General features: G+C 48.7%; 1 protein-coding gene across 3 annotated transcripts in view; it reads left to right on the forward strand.

The window, feature by feature from the left end:
* The window catches only part of PSD (pleckstrin and Sec7 domain containing), a 118,883-nt gene extending 99,921 nt beyond the window's left edge, over nt 1-18,962 (forward strand). For all 3 annotated transcript variants that reach the window (XM_083502389.1, XM_083502390.1, XM_083502391.1), the window contains 6 exons: nt 9,340-9,518; nt 11,955-12,025; nt 15,199-15,356; nt 15,830-15,974; nt 16,421-16,564; nt 18,278-18,962. In XM_083502389.1, coding sequence (XP_083358515.1) covers nt 9,340-9,518; nt 11,955-12,025; nt 15,199-15,356; nt 15,830-15,974; nt 16,421-16,564; nt 18,278-18,502 — 922 coding nt within the window. In that variant the 3' untranslated portion in view covers nt 18,503-18,962. The remainder of the gene's footprint in view (nt 1-9,339; nt 9,519-11,954; nt 12,026-15,198; nt 15,357-15,829; nt 15,975-16,420; nt 16,565-18,277) is intronic.
* The last annotated feature ends 268 nt before the right edge of the window (nt 18,963-19,230 follow it).

Consider the following 19,230-nt stretch of genomic DNA (forward strand, 5'->3'; position numbering starts at 1 on the left):
GGCGCGTTTGGCAAGATGGGAAGGTTTGGATCTCGTTGTGATCATCTGACACGGAACGGATCTCTTGTCTTCTGCCAAGTCATGCAGTTCGCATCCTGTTCCCCACGGCCGCTCCCCTCTCCTGCGCAATGTTAACTCGTGCATAGAAATGAGTTACTCCCACGGTAGCTAGCCTTACTTCTGCGCTGGAGCTGCCTCCCTCTTGGTTTGCAGCAGGGAGGGGCTTTTCTTCCTAGGCTGTGCAGCTGTTGGGGGCTGGGGCAGACGATTGCTTTGCGATCTTCATCCCTACAATTCCAGGTGAGGGAGCCAGAGTAGGAATGGCATCGAGGAGGAGTGAGACTCATCACTCTAATGCTCAAAACATTAGAAAGATCTGTCTTCTCTTGTTATTCATCATTGATGACTAGGCCAATGGTTATTTGCATGACTGCCCCAATATATTCACTCGGAGCTCATCGGAATTTCCGTAGCAATTCTCGTATTTCTTCCTCTTTCCAGAAAGGCGGGGGGGGGGACACTACTAGATATCTTTCCCCCACTCTGATTGTAGGCATTTCTTTAAGGTTATTTCCCCCCCACTTACCATATAATTTACTAGCTGATGGAAAGGAGTTTACATACCCAGAAAGTCTCAAAGTGAGTCATTTCAGAAGATTGTTAAGACAATATAGAAAGTAAGAGTGAACTGGGCTTCTTTTCATTTTTAAATCAGATTTTCAGTGTGTCCCTTTCTTACCGTTTACAAAACTGGGGAATTCACATACAGTTTTTCATGTCGCTCTCCAAAACAGTGGCGTAGCGTGGGGGTACAGGGGGGGCCAGCCGCACCGGGCGCAACATCTGGGGGTTAGGGTTAGGGGGCGCAAATCCACAGGTTAGGGGGTGCAAATTACTTGCCTTGCCCCGGGTGCTGACAACCCACGCTACGCCACTGCTCCAAAACACCCACACGTCCTCCCTGCCCAAGTAAGGAACTGCAAAACAGCAGTCTTGCTTGCCATGTAACCTTTTTTACCCTAAGTACCACCTGCCTCCAGGTATTCTGATCAATTAGAAAGGAGCAGGAGTGGTTCCTCTCCCCTGAAGTCAGAACTGGAGTAGATCTGTTTGGAGCACATTTGAAGTGTTCCCCCTACAAAGTTTTGTTTGATTTTGGACTATTTGGTAGTATTCAATACCCATCCCACTCAAAGTTAATAAGACACATCTAACTCAGGTCCATTCATTTTCATAGTTCTACTGTGAGTAAATTCAACCCACTAAGTCTGGGACCAGGATGAAGCGGTTGCGTTGTCAATTTCGCCTTCACACGTGGAACTAAGAATCTACACATTTGAGGCAGCGCTTAGAAGGGTGGCAGAGAGCAAGGCAGTGAATCTCAAATCTCTGAAGACCCAGTTCCGGGAGAGTTGCAACTTCCACCGGAGAGAAAAGAAGTGGAGGAGATATCAAAATGGAGGTCCTTTGCTGAGATATGTTCGCTCTGAGTGCAGCGAAGTAAGCATTTGGATCAAATCCCTTAGGTTTGAATTTATCTGGGTCCATTGCCTCTTTGTGGAAAAGTCAGGGCTGCATCTGCAGTCAATTCCAAGGCCTGGAATTTGCCCCTTTGTGATATTACTGTGCTGCTGGACTTAAAAACAGTTTTATTCAGGGCTTTTTTCCCCCAGCCGGAATTCACAGGAACTCAGTTCTGGCATCTCTCAGGCGGGCGCCATTTTTACTCCTTTCCCCTTCCTTCATTCCTTTATGTTTTACGCTACTGCTAAATCTTGCCATTTTTCAGTTAGTTAATCTTTTATTATTTATTCGCTTGAAAAATTTATGCTCTGCCATTCCTTTAAGAAGCTCAAGGTGGCATGTAAAGTGATTTAAAGACCAGGGACAGTAAAAACAAGAAACAGGAAAATAGACAGCAAGCAGGTACAGTGGTACCTTGGGTTAAGAATTTAATTCATTCTGGAGGTCTGTTCTTAACCTGAAACTGTTCTTAACCTGAAGCACCACTTTAGCTAATGGGGCCTCCCGCTGCCGCCACGCCGTCGCTGCACGATTTCTGTTCTCATCTTGCAGCTAAGTTCTTAACCCGAGGTACTATTTCTGGGTTAGCGGAGTCTGTAACCTGAAGTGTCTGTAACCCGAGGTACCACTGTATTTAAGACAAAACATACCCCCTGGTATGTCGGGGTACTAAAGCAGTCAATGGCTTTGACCACCAAACACCTTCTTCTAGAAGAGGAAAGGGTCCTCACAAGATTTCAGAATCCCACCAAGGAGAGGGGCAAGACCATCTCCTCTTTACCAGCCACCTGAATTTGGGAGGACTGCTTTGTTGGGGGCTCTTGAACACTTGGTAGCTCAGTCGGTAGAGCGTGAGACTCTTAATCTCAGGGTTGTGGGTTCAAGCCCCATGTTAGGCAAAAGATTCCTTCATTGCAGTGGGGTGGACTAGATGACGCCTGTGGTGCCTTCCAGCTCTACAGTTCTATGAGGGACGCCAGTGGCGCTGTGGCCTAAACCACTGAGCCTCTTGGGCATACCAGTCAGAAGGTCGGCAGTTTGAATCCGTGCTGTGTTGCAAGACTGAGGGGCTGAGTGATAGCACCCTTTGCAGTTGCTAGGCAATTTAAAGGCACTCAGTAGCCTTTTTCAGATTTGCCATGGAACCTAGCGAAACATATAGGGACGCAGGTGGCGCTGCGGGTCAAATCACAGAGCCTAGGACTTGCCGATCAGAAGGTCGGTGGTTCGAATCCCCGCAACAGGGTGAGCTCCCGTTGCTCGGTCCCTGCTCCTGCCAACCTAGCAGTTCGAAAGCACGTCAAAGTGCAAGTAGATAAATAGGTACCGCTCCGGAGGGAAGGTAAACGGCGTTTCCGTGCGTTGCTCTGGTTCGCCAGAAGCGGTTTAGTCATGCTGGCCACATGACCCGGAAGCTGTACGCCATCTCCCTCGGCCAATAAAGCAAGATGAGCGCCGCAACCCCAGAGTCGGTCACGACTGGACCTAATGGTCAGGGGTCCCTTTGCTAGCAAAACACAGCTGTCTCATGAATCTAGCTACCATGGGTGTAGTGGTAAGTATCCCCACCTGTCACACAGGAGACCGGGGTTCGATTCCCTGACGGGAAGCCATGGACGCGGGTGGCACTGTGGTCTAAACCACTGAGCCTCTTGGGCTTGTCGATCGGAAGGTCGACAGTTCGATTCCCCACAACAGGGTGAGCTCTGTCCCAGCTCTTGCCAACCTAGCAGTTCAAAAGCATGCCAGTGCAAGTAGATAAGTAGGAAGATCAACTGCATTTCCGTGCGCTCTGGCACTTGGCATTGGGTCCTGTTGCGCCAGAAGCGGTTTAGTCATGCTGGCCACATGACCCGGAAAACTGTCTGTGGACAAACGCCGGCTCCCTTGGCCTGAAAAGCGAGATGAGCGCCGCAACCTCAGTCGCCTTTAACTGGACTTAACCATCCAGGGGTCTTTTACCTTTTACAATTCTATGATTCTAACAGGTTCATTGGTGTATAACCAATGAACTATGATTTGGAGGCATGGATCCTTGAAATGGCGGGTGGTTGGTCCAGACCATGCTGGTGTTTCTCAGGCTGCTCTCCGGAGGAAATAAGAGCACACTTCCTGCGGCTGCCGCCAAAGATACCGGCAGAGAGAAATAAAGCCTTAGAAGCGCCAAGGTGATTACCCCGCAGTTCATGTAAACCATGGATACATAGTGAGGGGTTTCAATACAGTCCTCAAATGATGAGAGGGCACTCTTCCTTATACTGCTACCAATATGTTTCCAAGCCAATTCAAGGTGCTGTCTATAAACCATAAAGCTATTAAGTGGTTTGAGTCTTGGATATCGCAGGGAGCACTTGCAGAACTCCCCATAACGTGAGATTAGCTGGGGTAGCCATGCTTTTGTATCTATTCTGAAGGATCTGAAGGCAGCCCTGTTTAGGGAGGTTTTTAATGTTTTACCACTTTATTATTATCATTCTGTTGGGAGCTGCCCAGAGTGGCTGGGGAAACCCAGCCAGATGGGCGGGGTATAAATAATAAATTATTATTATTATTATTATTATTATTATTATTATTATTATTATTACTACTACTACTACTACTATTATTACTATTACTATTACTATTACTATTACTATTATTACTATTGTACAGTGGTACCTCTGGTTACGTACTTAATTCGTTCCGGAGGTCCATTCTTAACCTGAAACTGTTCTTAACCTGAAGCACCACTTTAGCTAATGGGGCTTTCCGCTGCCACCGTGCCACTGCCACACGATTTCTGCTCTCATCCTGAAGCAAAATTCTTAACCCGAGGTACTATTTTCGGGTTAGCGGAGTCTGTAACCTGAAGCGTATTGTAAGCTGAAGCGTATGTAACCCGAGGTACCACTGTACTTGGATGTGGTTTCTACTAACACGCTTAGCATTTTGTAAAGGTTATTAGATTGTGAACCTGTGGGTAACAGGCTTAGTTGTTGTTTTTTAACTTCTATATAGCTTTTTGTTTTTTTAAGTTCCGCATTATTTAATTTATCGTTTTCTTACATTTATGTGCTGCCTTCCATCCATCATGGAACCCAAGACATCCCATATTTGGTAGAAATAATACAGTTTTTAAAATATTATTATTACTGTTAGTATTGATTGCCATCATCCCATGAATCGCAGAAGCTGTCAGACCTAGCAATTTAGGTCCCCTGGAAGCAAAAGCTGCGCTGAAAGGTGAGCTTGGGACAGGATCCATTGGGGGGGGCAGGGCCAAACAGAGTGCCCTTCACTCTGGCATTTGCTCTCCGCCAACCTGAAGTGACGTGGGCTGTGCTAGCTTTCTCATCTGCCCACTTGGCTTCCCTCCCCACCGACTTGTTCAATGGATTTGTTGGAATTAATCATCTTGGTTTGCAACCCTGGCGCCAAGCCAGCATCGCCGAGGCTGTCGCCATGGAGACAGCTCGGCTTGGGCTTGATGCATTTAAGTCTGCGGTTGTGTTTGTGAGGGAAAATGCAGCGTGCCAGCTTCCCTCCGCCCTGGCACGGTGTGGAGCCAGTACCGAGGCATGATTCACAAGGCAGACGGCGCATGAGACCCGTCACTTGTCCCCAACCCTGAAGGGATGTGTCACTGTGTGCGCACACCCCAGCCTGCTTTCGGGTCCTTTTCCATGTGGGCCTTTGTGGGCGGGGAGACAGAATCGACTCTCATCTCTGCGTTCGTGGTCAGGTTTTTGTCCGTGCCGCCTCCCTCTGTATCTACGAATCTCTCTCTCTTTTTTCTAAATAAAAAAATTCCTTCCAGTAGCACCTTAAAGACCAACTAAGTTAGTTCTTGGTATGAGCTTTCGTGTGCATGCACACTTCTTCAGATACACTGAAACAGAAGTTGCCAGATCCTTCTATATAGTGAGAAGGTGGGGAGGGGTATTACTCGGAAGGGTGGTGGGAATGGGAGATTGGCAGATAGCTGAAATGAGCCTGTTGACGACTCTTAACGACTGCAATAGGTCTTACAGGAAAAGGCAAGGGGTGAGAAGGTGAAAAATGGCTTAGTCATGTATAATGAGATAAGAATCCAATGTCTTTGTTCAGACCAGGTCTCTCCGTGGTTTTAAGTTTGGTAATGAGTTGCAATTCAGCAGCTTCTCTTTCCAGTCTATTTCTGAAATTCCTTTGTAGTAAAACAGCTACTTTGAGATCTTGTATAGAATGTCCTGGGAGATTGAAGTGTTCTCCTACTGGTTTCTCTGTTTTGTGATTCTTGATGTCAGATTTATGTCAGTTTATTCTTTGGCGTAAGGTTTGGCCTGTTTGTCCAATATAGAGAGCTGAAGGACACTGTTGGCATTTGATGGCATACACAATGTTAGTCTCTCTTTTTTCTGTAGAGCTCCCTTTGATGCTTGGGGAGCTGCAAGGCCTTTCTGCATTAAGAGATGCGCAGAACGCCAGCTTCCTTTTGAAATAAGAGGCAGGTCTTCGCCAAGGCTGCAGAAGCAGCAGATTCTGCTGAAGGATGCTGGGAAATAAGGCAGAGGAGCGACAGGTCATTCGCACTTAACCTAGCTCCTGTTCTTCACCGCAGCTACTCAAGTCTCTGCCTCTGAGGCCTTTATGACCCCAAGATTATATTTCAACAAAGCTGGGGACTGATAGGAAGGATAACCCAAACTCCTCCCGAGCCGTAACCATACTGTGGGCTGTGTGCAGGTGATAGCTTAGTAGAATATTGTGGGGAAAACGAAAGACAATAGATGATTGATGGCTTGATTGACTGATTAGATGGATAAACCCGATAGGTTTATTATGTTCAGGGAATCATAAAATTGAGTGAAATATACTCAGAGTCGAGAGTGGATTTAATGCTCTTTGTTCAGCTCATAGAGGCGAGGAGGAATTAACGTTTTCCCCAAAATATCTGCTTTATATACATTATTTACACAATGGGCTGCACGTGATTGGCTAATTCCGGGATTCTCCTGTAGGCCAATCAGGTTGTGGATTCACTTCCACCTGGAGCTGGATTGGGTGGCTCCTGCGGACCAGTCATACTGCTGCATTGTTCTAGGACCAATCAGACTACTGCATTTTGGATCCTATTGTTCTAGGACCAATCTGACTGCTGCATTTTGGATCCTGTTTTGTAGAGTTGGAAGGGACTCCAAGGGTCTTCTAGTCCAGGCACTGGGGACATTTTGCACCTGGCAATCGGCCACCTGCAACCAAGTGAAGATGCCTGGGCACCAGGATGGCACCTGATGTCTCCACCATCTGGAGGTGCAGGCCTGGGCATCCTTGCATCTTGACTGCTTTCACACACGAGCAACACATCCTATCTGTTATATTTCACCTGCACAATCAGGGTGAATTTCAGGAACCAAAAGGTCGTCTTGAAAATACGACAGCTTTCAAACTATCTCGGCTCAAGCCAACTAGGCATTTTGTTTTGGCATCTGTAACCTGGTTTAAGGAGCTGTTTGGTGACTAGCTTATATATCCTAACAAGGATTTAGACCAATCCCCTGCAATACAGGAATTCTGTTCTGCGCTTCCTCTCTCTCTCTCTCTCTCTCTCTCTCTCTCTCTCTCTCTCTCTCGGAGCTTGTTATCGTTGGCTAACGTTGCCTACAGTATAGGCATTGCTTTTTCTTCACTGTGCTCTTTCAGCTCAGCTTCCACGATGAACAACACATTCCCCACCCACAAATCTCGTCCCACCCCACTCCTCCGTGGTCAGATTAGTTTTGTGCATTTTTCCCCTACTTCTGTGTGGGTTGTGTTTTAAGTAATGTACAGGACATTTGCATGCTTACAACTAATCATTTTAGTTCTTTAAAAATAAAACAACCCCCCCTCCATTGACTCACATGATGAGTAATATACATACAAAGTTTGGATCAGTTTTTAAAGTTTTTTCTTGGTTTTTAAGGTTAAGTCAAAAGTGTCTGCATACACACTCATCTTGAAAGCAGCAAAAGGCTGCCTCTTTATAGATAATCATGTTCTGCAGTTTCTTAACTTTTAAAATCCATTTTAATTTTGTGTGTGTGTGTGTGTGTGTGTGTTTCCCCTTTCAAGCCAGAATTAGGTTTTTTTACTTTTTCTGGCCGGCTAAACCAGGGGAGGGTAGCTGATGAGTCTCAAACCCTCAGCGAGTTAGGGACTTCACCTGCATGCAAAGACAGGCTCTGGCAGATTAAATGGACAAGAGCAATAGTGGGTCCAACCGTCAAGAAGCCTGATCTCTTGTTCCCCTTCCTTCCCTCTCCCTCCCCTTTTTGTGAAGATTGCCCACTCTGGGATCCCACAGCTGGTTCTCCCCTGGTCTCCTCGCTGGCCCAAGTGGGACTAATTTAGCCAGCTAGCCCTGGTGATCATCCAATGTTTATTGGATGGATTTCCCCCCTAAATTGATTTTTGATTTTATTGTTATTTACACTTTATCCCATATTTTATGTTGTTTTTTATAGCATCAATGAATTGTTTTGTTAGCTGCTCTGAGCCCGGTTTCCTGAACTGGGAAGGGCGGGGTATAATACCAGGCTAGACGCACCAATGGTCTAACTCTTGTATAAAGCAGTTTCCTAGGGTTCTTTCTACCTGGCAAATCCCTTAAATGCGTCCTGGTGAAAACCAGAGACTTAAAAAGAAGCCACATGCCCGCCACACTTAAAAAAGGATCATACAGTGAATAGATTTGGTTCCTTTTGACCCTACAGCAGGCATGGCCAAACTTGGCCCTCCAGCTATTTTTATATATATAATTTTTATTGGTTTTGCACACATTTTCCAAACATAACATCCCATCTTATACAATATAACAAACTTTGACTATCATAGCCTAGGACTTCCGTCAACCTCGACTAATGGTTTTCTAACTTTCTTTCTGATTTTGCATTTTAATTTAATAGTTATTGCTATAAAATCCAAATCTTAAATAAACTCCTTCTTAGTCCTTTTTCGCAAGAATTCATATAATTCAAAACTTCTTGCAACCCGACAAGCGATGTCAATTGATGATTATTATTATTATTATTATTAAGGTGGTGGTTTCTGCGTGTGCTGTAGAGGGAAGTGGGAGGCAGGTGGAGCTCATCCACCTGGGAAAGTAGCCCATTTAGAAGAAGGAAATAATTGATCCTAAACCTCTGCTGCCTTGTGGGTTATCGTCAGCAGAAGAAAAGACTAAGGAGTAAGCCCTACACAGATCCAGAGTAGAATACCTAAGATGGTTGGATGGTGCCTTGTACGCCTCCTTCCAGCAACTCCTGCAGCCAGGCTGGTGCCAAACATCTTGCTCTGCTTTCCTTTGGACCACATCATTGAGGCCGAGAAGGGGGTCCTGTCAACTGGGCAGCCCAAGACCTCCAGACACACTGCCAAGGCTTGCACCCCAGGGAGGTTGCTTCAATGCTGCTAATGCAGTGATTTAACTTCACCCCCAGAGGTTCACTCCATTGTTTCAGATGCCAACAATGAGTCTTGTCAGATTCATATCCCCATTGGCTTGTATGGGTGGGGGGGGACCTGTGGCCTCCCATGTGCTGATGGGTTGCCATCGGCCACAAGCAGCAAGGCCGGTTGGTGGGGACGATGGGAGCTGTGGTCTAGGGCCACCGGTTCCTCACCCCCAGGCTAGAAAAAGCAACTGCATCCAGGATCTAGGAAAAGGGCTTTGTCTTCCTGAAGCAGAGCTTTCCTCCTCGTCGTCCCCTTGAAAATGGTCAAGGCACAATGACCGGACCGTAGGCAGGGTGAGCTATTGGTGGGACCAGAGTGGGGCCTGAGCTGACTTTAAAATGCTGCTTGTTTGCCGTGCAGAGACGAAGAGGAACTGCGCAAGTCGCTTTCCGAACTGGCAGACCCCAACCCCAAGTCCATCAAGCGGATCAGCAGCTGCAGCAACCCTTTCCTGGATTTCTCGCAGGATCCCAGCATCGCTACATACAAGCACAGCCTCCTCGTGCGCAAGAGCCACGCCGAGCCGGATTGCAAAAAGAGTAAGTCTGATATTGGTGGTGGTGTGCGGGGCGATGAGGGGGCTTCCTCTTGGCAATGGCACGGGCTGCCCTTGACCACACATGAGGAAGTGAGCAAGGAGGTGCTGGTCTGTGCTGGGCATCACTTCCTTTTAGCCCCACACTGGCAGGAGGAAACTTTTAAAATGGCATCGCCTTTGAAGGCAGGATCCTTGCCCTGTCTTTGGCCCAAGAAGCACACCTTGCAAATATTTCAGCTTTGCCAAGGAGTGTGTAAGCAAAAAATTATTATTATTTAGGGAAGTTTTTAATTTTTGATCTTTTGTCATGTTTTTAATATTCTGTTGGGAACCGCCCAGAGTGGCTGGGGAAACCCAGCCAGAAGGGCGGGGTATAAATAAATTATTATTATTATTATTATTATTATTATTATTATTATTATTATTATTACATAAAAGCTTCCGCAGAAAGACACCCTCCCCAGTAATTTATTTATTTTTTAAAAACAACCAAGAGGGGCTAGTATGTGACCCGCCACTGATGTTCTCACATGTACAGAATATGTGTGGTGAAACATCTATGGCTGCCAGAAGGTCTGCTGCACCTGGAAGAAAAGGTGGTTGGTCACCAGAGTCTTTGTCCATGTCCCACATGAGGAGGAAAGACCCCCCCCTATTTAAAATTGACCCCCCTCTTTTCTTTCAAAACAATTCAAAGGGAGTTGCAATTTTTTTGCCGGAAACAAAAGCCCACCAATTTTTCTGATCGATACAGATTCTATGGGAGTTTGTTTTAACCAGCAATTGCTGTCGCAAAGGGGCTCCGTTCACAAATTCCAGCCAGTCCTTTGTCCTTCCCTGTTCCTTAAAGTGTTTTGTATAAGCTCTGCAAAGTTACTCTTCCCCTCCTGCAGTCTTGTGGAGTCTCTGCCATTTCTAAAGGGTCTAGGATGGGTTTCTGTACTGTGCTGATGGCGCCACATACAGGCTGCGTCTTAATATCTCCCGCTTCAGCAGTAGAAATCTGGTGAGGAAGAAGTTGCAATTCAAAAACAAAAAGCAGTGATGGTATGGTTTAGAACAGGGGGCGGTAAGGTTTACCGGCCATGGGCCGGATCACTCCCACAGAGATTTTCCGTGGCCCGGACTGGCACAGTGTAATGCCAGAAATCACGTCTGTGCATGCCCAGATGCTGAAACTCGCACCTGCGCAGAAGCAATTTTCAGCGTCTGGACATTCGTAGACATGATTTCCAGTATCTGCGTGTGCGCAGACGCAATTTCTGGCGTTGCTCGGCGAGTCCCCGCGCCGCGCTGGTTTAGGGGGACTCACCGAGTGGGCAGCTCAGTTCAGGGGTGGCTCATGGGCTGGTAAAACGGTCTTCATGGGCCGCACTCGGCCCATGGGCCACACGTTGCTGATCCCTGGTTTAGAACAACTTATCTAAGGATAAATTGCAATTCATATTTGCCTTAGCTGTGTACTTGGTGTTTATCTTCAGCTTCTTTGAACAGGGCCACATAAGCACTTCTGTCCACATGCATGTGTACTCAGAAGTAAGCCCCACTGAGTTCAAGTGTCTATAGGATTGCAGGCAAGGGTGGAATCCAAACGACATTCGCTTGAAGGAGCAGGTCAGCAATGTTCGAGTCGAGCATGACTTTTTCTCAGGAAGGATAGCAGAAGCTGCCGCACATCTCTAGCCTGGGGCAAGGGGGCGGGATGTGGGGATTTTTGTTTTGTTTCTTGCAGATTGCTGGGTTTTTAAAACCATTGCAATTTTGTGCCAGATGTGGCTGGCAGCATGGGACCATGCATAACCTTCAGGGAGGGCACTGGGAAAGTTGCACAGAGCAGTTGGGGGGGGGAGGAGGTTGTACTGAAGAGATTGCTGGGGATAAGCTAAGCTCATTCTGCCAGGTGACAGCCTATTCCCTTGGGCCTCTTTGTCTGGGCATGGTTTTCAATTAGGGGCAGGGGAGCGGGGTGCAGGGCGAGGACATTCTTCCAGGTTCACAAAGGGCGCAGTTAGCACTCGGGGAACCGAGTCATTTGCCTGGTGTGACGGTACCTGGCCCATCCCAAAGAATGCACCCACGCTGCGCCCTCCATTTTCCCTGCAAAATCCTTCCTAATCCCAGGCAGCTAATGCCTTTTTGATCTGATTAGATGCTGTGCCTGTATGCTTCGTATCTGTTGCCGAGCACAGAATTACCTGGCAGGAGCCACTCGCTATGCCTGCTTCTTCTAAGTGGAGATTCAACAGCTTTCTGATGCCTCTGCCCTAGAAAACAGCAGGATGGGACCAGTCCTGTCCTTGCCAGGCCTCCCCCATACAGAATGTGCTCATTCCCAGACCCCCAGAAATTCATGCCTCCGCTGAGCTTGCTCCCCTCTCACCGAGGCCTTTGCCTAGCACCAACTTTTGTAATGACTCTTCTCCCTTTTCCTTGGCAGCCCCAAGAGGGAAGAGGGGGTGGAAGACTTTCCACGCGATCCTGAAGGGCATGATCCTGTATCTACAGAAGGTAACTAAAGCATGATTTCCATTGGCTGGAATAAGGGAGCCAGCCCAGTTTCCCCCATGGTTTTTGCATGTTTTGTTCTGCTCCCAATAACTCCGTTCATTAAACTGAAATGTTGACTAGGAAAGCTGGGACTGAAGACGAGGAGTGTTGAGATTGGCTGGGCATGGAATTCATTGAGAATCTCCTCTTTCCCCGCCAATTCCCTGCTCCCACATCCAAGTTGTTGATTTCAAGCCCCTGCCCTCATTTACGTACATGTGCAATTTCTGACATCTTCCCCAACTCTGCCCATAGCATGAGCTTTCCTACACGGCCAGAGAAATTATATTCTCTTGTCCTCAGGATGTTGTTTAGACCCTTTCTGAACTGAAAGTGAGACTGCACGGAAAGTCCAGCCATGTGTCACGCAGACCAGAGTCAATGTAGAAGATCATCTGCTGTGACAGTCTCTTCGCTTTGCATCTGCCTTAGTGCTGTCGAGACGAGTGTCTCTTGCAATATCAGGGGGAAAGAGCTGCGCTTCTGCCTAACTGAAGCATACTGTCTTGACACCCTTCACTTCACTGGACTGCTTAGGTCCTGCAGGGGTGGCCGGGTCTGGAGGATTAAAAACCGGGACACTAAGCTTGCATGAAACATTCATATTCCTGCCGTGCAAAATTTATGTGGATACTGCATTCTCGCAGATTCTGCTCTGCAGCAGCTAAAGGTTGCAAAACACTTTGCAGGTTCTGTTATAGTTAGCCTCGCGATAGCCCTGTGTAGTAGGCCTCTCAAGTGTTACGGGTCTTAATCCAAACTGAAACGGTATCATTTCCCTTTTTAGAACTCTCGAGGCATCTTGCAACTCTTCTTGCTTTTGTTAACCCAGAAAAATTGAAGGGTGAATCATCCTCCCCAATTTAAGACGAGCCTGAGATAATTGTGATGATTGTGCACATTTTTTACAAAGGGACAGGCCTACATACATGTCAGCTTCCGCACCAGAAGTCTGGCTGAACTGCAGTGGGAGAGAAATTCCCCACCCGGCAGGCAGTGTTGATGCAGCCAACGCAATGCACATTTCCCCAAAGGGTTGCAAACAAAGAACATGGGAAGAGCATGCAGGATCAGGCCAGCGGCACATCTGGTCCAGCATTGGGTTCTCACGGTGTCTGAACAGTTGCCTCTGGGGAAACCTGCAAGCAGGATTCGACCACAAGACCCCTCCCTCCTCCTGTGGTTTCAGAAGCCTTGCTGCCTCAGACTGTGGAGGCAGGGCATAGCCATTGTATCTAGCAGCCCTCAATAGCCCTCTCCTCTCCATGCATTTTGAGAGGGACGCAGGTGGTGCTGTGGGTTAAACCACAGAGCCTAGGACTTGCTGATCAGGTGGTCGGCGGTTCGAATCCCTGTGACGGGGTGAGCTCCCGTTGCTCGGTCCCAGCTCCTGCCCACCTAGCAGTTCGAAAGCACATCAAAGTGCAAGTAGATAAATAGGTACCGCTCCAGCGGGACCGTAAACGGCATTTCCGTGCACTGCTCTGGTTCGCCAGAAGCAGATTAGTCATGCTGGCCACATGACCTGGAAGCTGTACTCTGGCTCCCTCGGCCAATAAATTGAGATGAGCGCCGCAACCCCAGAGTCAGCCACGACTGGACCTAATGGTCAGGGGTCCCTTTACCTTTACTCCATGCATTTATCCGATCCTCTCTTAAAGGCATCCAGGTTGGTGGCCATTGCTGTGGGAGCTGCCACTGGTCCTGCAAGCTAGGGATGATGGGAGTTGTAGTCCAAAAACAGATGGAGTCTCAAGTTTGGGAAATCCTGGTCCTAGTGGAAGCTAAGCAGCAAGTAGCAATGACTCCCTAGATTCAGTTTTAGGCAGCCACTTGGCTGTGTGATGGAAGCCTCAGGGAGATGACAAATAGTCGGGATGGATTCCGATTCAGTCTGCTGCAGAAGAGATGTGGCACTGGTGCTAGTCAATGCCAGTGGGCAGAGGAAGGAACAGGAGGCGGTGAAGCCCATGGCTGGCATAGGGTGTTAGAAGAGATGCAACATGATTCAAATTTGGTAGGGAACATTGGGTGGAATGGGACGCTGGGTGAGATATGCCTTTGGCCTCATCTATGAGGACACTTCTTAGTCTCCTGTGAGGATCGCCTTGCAAGAGCAGCCATTTTGGAGAAGCCGTATTTGTATCAAGGAATTATTTTCACTGCAAAACTCATATTGCTGGAAGCTAACCAGGGACAGATGCCCCCACGCCCTTGTAATGAGCAGTCCTGTGAAATGCTGGGTATCTGTCAATACTTCCAGAGCTCCATTTGGTCAGTGAGGGACTACTCATTTATTCCTGAACGTTGTTAAGCAGAAACACTTCCTGCTTTAGCTGTCTCCTTGAGCGCTGCTAAAGAAGCAAGGGCCGGCCAGCCAGGGTAGATGTGGTCTGCACTGCGTGCCTGAATTGGAATGAACTGGACAGCTATAGCAAGACAACTGCATGACTTAGATTTTGCACAGGAACCCCCCTCCCCGAATGTGGATGTTTAATATGTTTGTGGCAGAGTGTTTATGAATTTTGGTTAGGAGAATGGGCAGGGTGGATATCGCAGTACATAATGGCAGTGGCGTGGCATGGGTTGTCAGCACCCGGGGCAAGGCAAGTAATTTGCACCCCCTAACCCGTGGATTTGCGCCCGGTGCGGCCGGCCCCGCCTGCACCCCCCACGCTACGCCACTGCATAATGGCAAGACATAACCCAAGACCAATAATGAATGGGAAGAAAAATGCCACCCAGAGTCTTTCAGAGAGCTCCTCTGCTTTGCAAGCATTTTTACAAAAATGCCCACCTTCTGCCAGTTATGACACGTCTAATAAATATTAAGCTGATGCAAATTTTATATACGTATATATACACACAAAACTCAACTGAAACGTGTAATGGTATATCTGCTGTAGTCCAGTGTCCTGCCTACCAGATCTGAGGTCCCCTTATTTGGGATTTTCTGGTGTGGATGTGCACAAAGTCCCAATCTGCAGTCCTAGAAGCCTCTTGGTACATCACACTCAAACCTAAGATCAGACTCTTGAGATGCGAGGGGGAGGGAGAGCCCCATGCCCTTTTGGCTGGGGTCAGGAGGGGCAAAATCACCAGACCCACCCACTGTCTGCCTGCCTGTGTTTCAGGAGGAGTACAAGCCTGGCAAGGCCCTGGCCGAGGAGGAACTGAAGAATGCCATCAGCATCCACCACTCCTTGGCCACCCAAGCATCGGACTACAACAAGAGGCCCAACGTCTTCTACCTCAGAACGGCTGACTGGAGAGTCTTCCTCTTCCAGGCCCAGTAAGTTGATCGTCTTGGGGCCCATGTTGAAAGCCCTGGGCATCCAGGCAAGAGGGGAGGGAGAGCGAGTAAGAGAAAGGGAAATGGCTTGCTGGGAAGTTGTCGCTCCCACACTGCCCCCTTTTCTCAGATTCAGCCGCCTCTGTGAGCTTAACCAGAGCAGAACTTGCTTCAGATCTGCTCCAGTTGCCTCTGCTTTAATTTTTTCCTTCCTTAAGTGTCCCAGCCACACACAATCCCCTTCTCAATTTGGTTGCGTTTCTCCAGAGTCACAGAGTATGCTTTGGTTAGTTCAGCCCTGTCCTAGTCTGGCTCCAAATATAGGCCTGTCCCTTGTTAAGACACATAAATACACACATAAGACACACAAAAAACACTTTTTCATTTTTTAATACAAAACCTGGAAGATGCTGTGGTCCTAGTGCAAGGAAGGAAAGGGAACCTCATCTGTTGACTTTTGCATCTTCCTCCAGGAACACGGAGCAAATGAATTCCTGGATCACACGCATCAATGTGGTGGCAGCCATGTTCTCCGCACCCCCGTTCCCAGCTGCTATTGGGTCTCAGAAGAAGTTTAGCCGCCCGCTGCTGCCCAGCTCCACCACACGGCTGTCTCAGGTAAGCGGAGGACCAGGCCTCTGCCACCGAGAGGAATTGGAGAAAGAAGACGTGGTAGGGTTGCCGGATCAAAGAGGCTTGTGGGCACCTTAAAGGCTAACAACGGATGGAGCAGGAACTGCCATGTTTAGAAAGGAGCTCCCTTGAGGGGCAGGGATGTCATACACAGTCTACATATCTTTGGGGGGGGGGGAGACTTCCAGAAGACAGCATAAGAAGGCACCAACTTAAGGGCGGGTGGAAGTCATTGTACATGTTTAGCTCAGTGGGGGGAAATAGGGGTGCTGGAGAAGCCCATGCCAGCAGCTTCTCAGCCTCTCTGAAAAGGGGATGATAATCAAATCCAATTTAAAAGAGCTGCGGTGCAGGGGGATGGAGGGAAAGGAAGTTAGATGGTGAGGCTGGACAGCTGAAGTCAAGGGAACTTCTTTCCTTCCTTTTCCCAGGAGGAGCAAGTAAAGAGTCATGAGGCCAAATTCAAAGCCATGGCAGCAGAGCTGCTTGAGCACCGCTCCTCCCTGCCGGAGAAGAAGGTCAAGGGCAAGGAGTACGAAGAGCTGAAGCAAAAGGAGGAGTACCTGATATTCGAGGTCAGTAAGGGAGCGGGCGGGTGGTGGAAGTTCTCGCAAGGGAAGTGCCACCTTTACAGCCAAATCAGTCCTATACTGGGGCTACTTGCCAGAGAGAGGTGACCCGGCACCAGGGACAGTCATGCTTTGCAAGCCCTTCCTGGATCAGACCAAAGCCCACCAGGAAACCCACAGTCAAGGCAGGAAAGAAATGTCCCAAGGCAGCTGACACTGCCAGGCAGAGCAGGGTGGAAGCCCAACGTAGCGTTACGTGAACATTTCATCGACACAGGGGCTTCTGTTTGGGAAAGGAAACTTTCTCCCCTCCCTGCATCCCCCCTCCCCAGCCTTCTGGAGCAGATTTGGGGAGAGCATACGGGGCAAAGACCCATTGCACAAGCAGAAATCCTTGCACTGACATGATGGGTTATAGTTTAATCCTGCTCGCAATTCCTCTGTAGTTGGAGGTACATTCAGCAGCTCCTGAGACACCTGTAGCCCATTGTTCGAAACAAGCCAGGCACATTTTGCTACTGGTGCAGGTTGAATTACGACTACATGGAGATTTCTGGGCCCGTGGCCAGTTTTAAAAACTCTGCCTTAGTCCATACCATGTGTGTTTCTCCTCCTTGCATAACTGGGACAAGCAAATTGTTGTACGAGCAAGCTACAGTCAAGCAATGTAGTTGAGATCATAAAATCATATTGTTGGAAGGGACCACAATACTTACCGTATTTTTCGCTCCATTGGACGCACCGGACCATAGGAGGGGGAGAACGGGGGGGGGGGGATTTTCTTGTTCTCCCCCTCTTAAAACAAGGTGCGTTCAAGGTACATTCACCAGAGCTTGTGGGGCTGGCGGTGGGGGGGGAAGTGCCCTGCAGAGGTTTGCGCGCAGCTGTCCCCAAGCTAGAGCAGCGAGACGGAGCGCTCCGCAGTGCTCCGTCTTCCTGTTCTGGCTTTGGGCTTAGCGGCGCAGCCTGCATTCGCTCTATAGGACGCACACACATCTACCCTTAATTTTTGGAGGGGAAAATGTGCGTCCTATAGAACGAAAAATACGGTACCTATTCCAACCCCCTGGCAAATAGACACTCCGCTGTGGCAACTGCTTAAGGTGCCATATAGAGCTTAGCTTATATAGCTGAGTTTCTAACACTGCCATAGCCTCTGTCTAATCACACTATTTAAAAACATTTTAATGTGTTTTGGCTGCAATATCTCTCTGTTGACTCTACCCCATTGGATTTCTTAGGATAATTATGTCTTGTGTGTAACACACCCTTGATTCTCCCAAACCAGCAGTTTGTCCCTTTTTTGAGGTGCGTGCGTTTCAGGATTGTGAATTTTTATCTCTCCCCAACTTTTTTCTAAACCTTCACATAGTAGTCTTTCTCCCATGTAAACTTACTAGCCCCAAATGTTTAGGCCTTTCTTGTAGGAAAGATGCTCAGACTCCTTTGATCTGTGCCTTCCCCTGCTCTACAATATCCTTTTTGAAATGGGGGTGGGTGCATGGGATAAGAACCACACACAGTATTTCAAAGGATGGGCAGGGTTCAAATCCTCAGTCACTGCCTCTCAGGGTTATTGTTGAGGGCAGAGAGCCATGCAAGCCAGCTTCTCCCCCCTGGAGCAGAAGTGGGGTCTGAATAAACAGGAGAAATAAGGGGTGTGATGTGCAAAGAGGGTCCCCCCAAACCAGCTGCCTCTCACGTCTCTCTTCCCTGCAGAAAACGCGCTATGGGATCTATGCTACCCTGATGCGGGCCAAGCTGAAGACAGGCTCCGAGGACCTCACGGTGCTAGAGGCCGCCCTGTTTGAAACAGCAGCCGGCGCAGAGAACAGTGTCAAAAAGTCGCAGTCCATCCCTTCCCTGAGCCAGGAGCCAGTCGGCGGGGGACCAAGGATCAAGCGCAGTAGCCGACAAGCTGCCAGCGGCCTGCAGAAGTCCTAGAAGGGTCAGGGGCCTGCCAGGAGGGGGCCGTGCCCGTCCTACAAACCTGCATGATTTCGTTCTCAGTGGCCGGGAGCCGCACCGCAGAAGGCCCGAGGCCTCTTCTTCGCTGCGGGACAGAGCCTGTTATCCAGGAGGAGGGGCGACCACAGTTCCAGCGTGCGCAGCCTTCCTGGTCTCGTGTGTGAGTGAAGCGACCAAAAACCCTCGTGCGACAAAACCCACAGGGCTGTTTTCCAAACCACACGCAGCGGCAAGAACCTTCCTTTCTCCTTACCCCCTGCGCCACCCCCATTTCTTGCAAAAGTGAGAAGGGGTGGAAAGGGCTGAATCCTGGCTGCCTCCACACTGCAACTCCGCCCCCCCCCCCACTTTTCCTTGCCCGTTTCTTACCGTTTTTGTGATAATATTTTACATTTTTTTAGTACCCGGCAACACTGAATCACACTGGCGACAGATAGACACTTGCTTCGTTTTAAGCAGGGACCGTTTGGCCCAGAGCTCGGGGTGGCAAGGGCCCTGATCCCTCCTGCAGACACGACGCTTGCACTGGCTGCCTACAGGAGCACAAGCAACTCCTGCACGGGTGCCCAATTCATTCTTCACCACCAGCAGCTGTCCACCAGCACAAGCTGGGCCTCGAGTCACCCTGATACTTGTTCGGGGCTTGGGGGGGGGGTTGCCCTTTGGCTTCAAGGGACCAGCACTTAACAGGGTAACCAGGGACA

Source organism: Podarcis liolepis (genome assembly GCF_965112155.1).
Source record: "Podarcis liolepis genome assembly, chromosome: 5".
Classification (NCBI taxonomy): domain Eukaryota; kingdom Metazoa; phylum Chordata; class Lepidosauria; order Squamata; family Lacertidae; genus Podarcis; species Podarcis liolepis.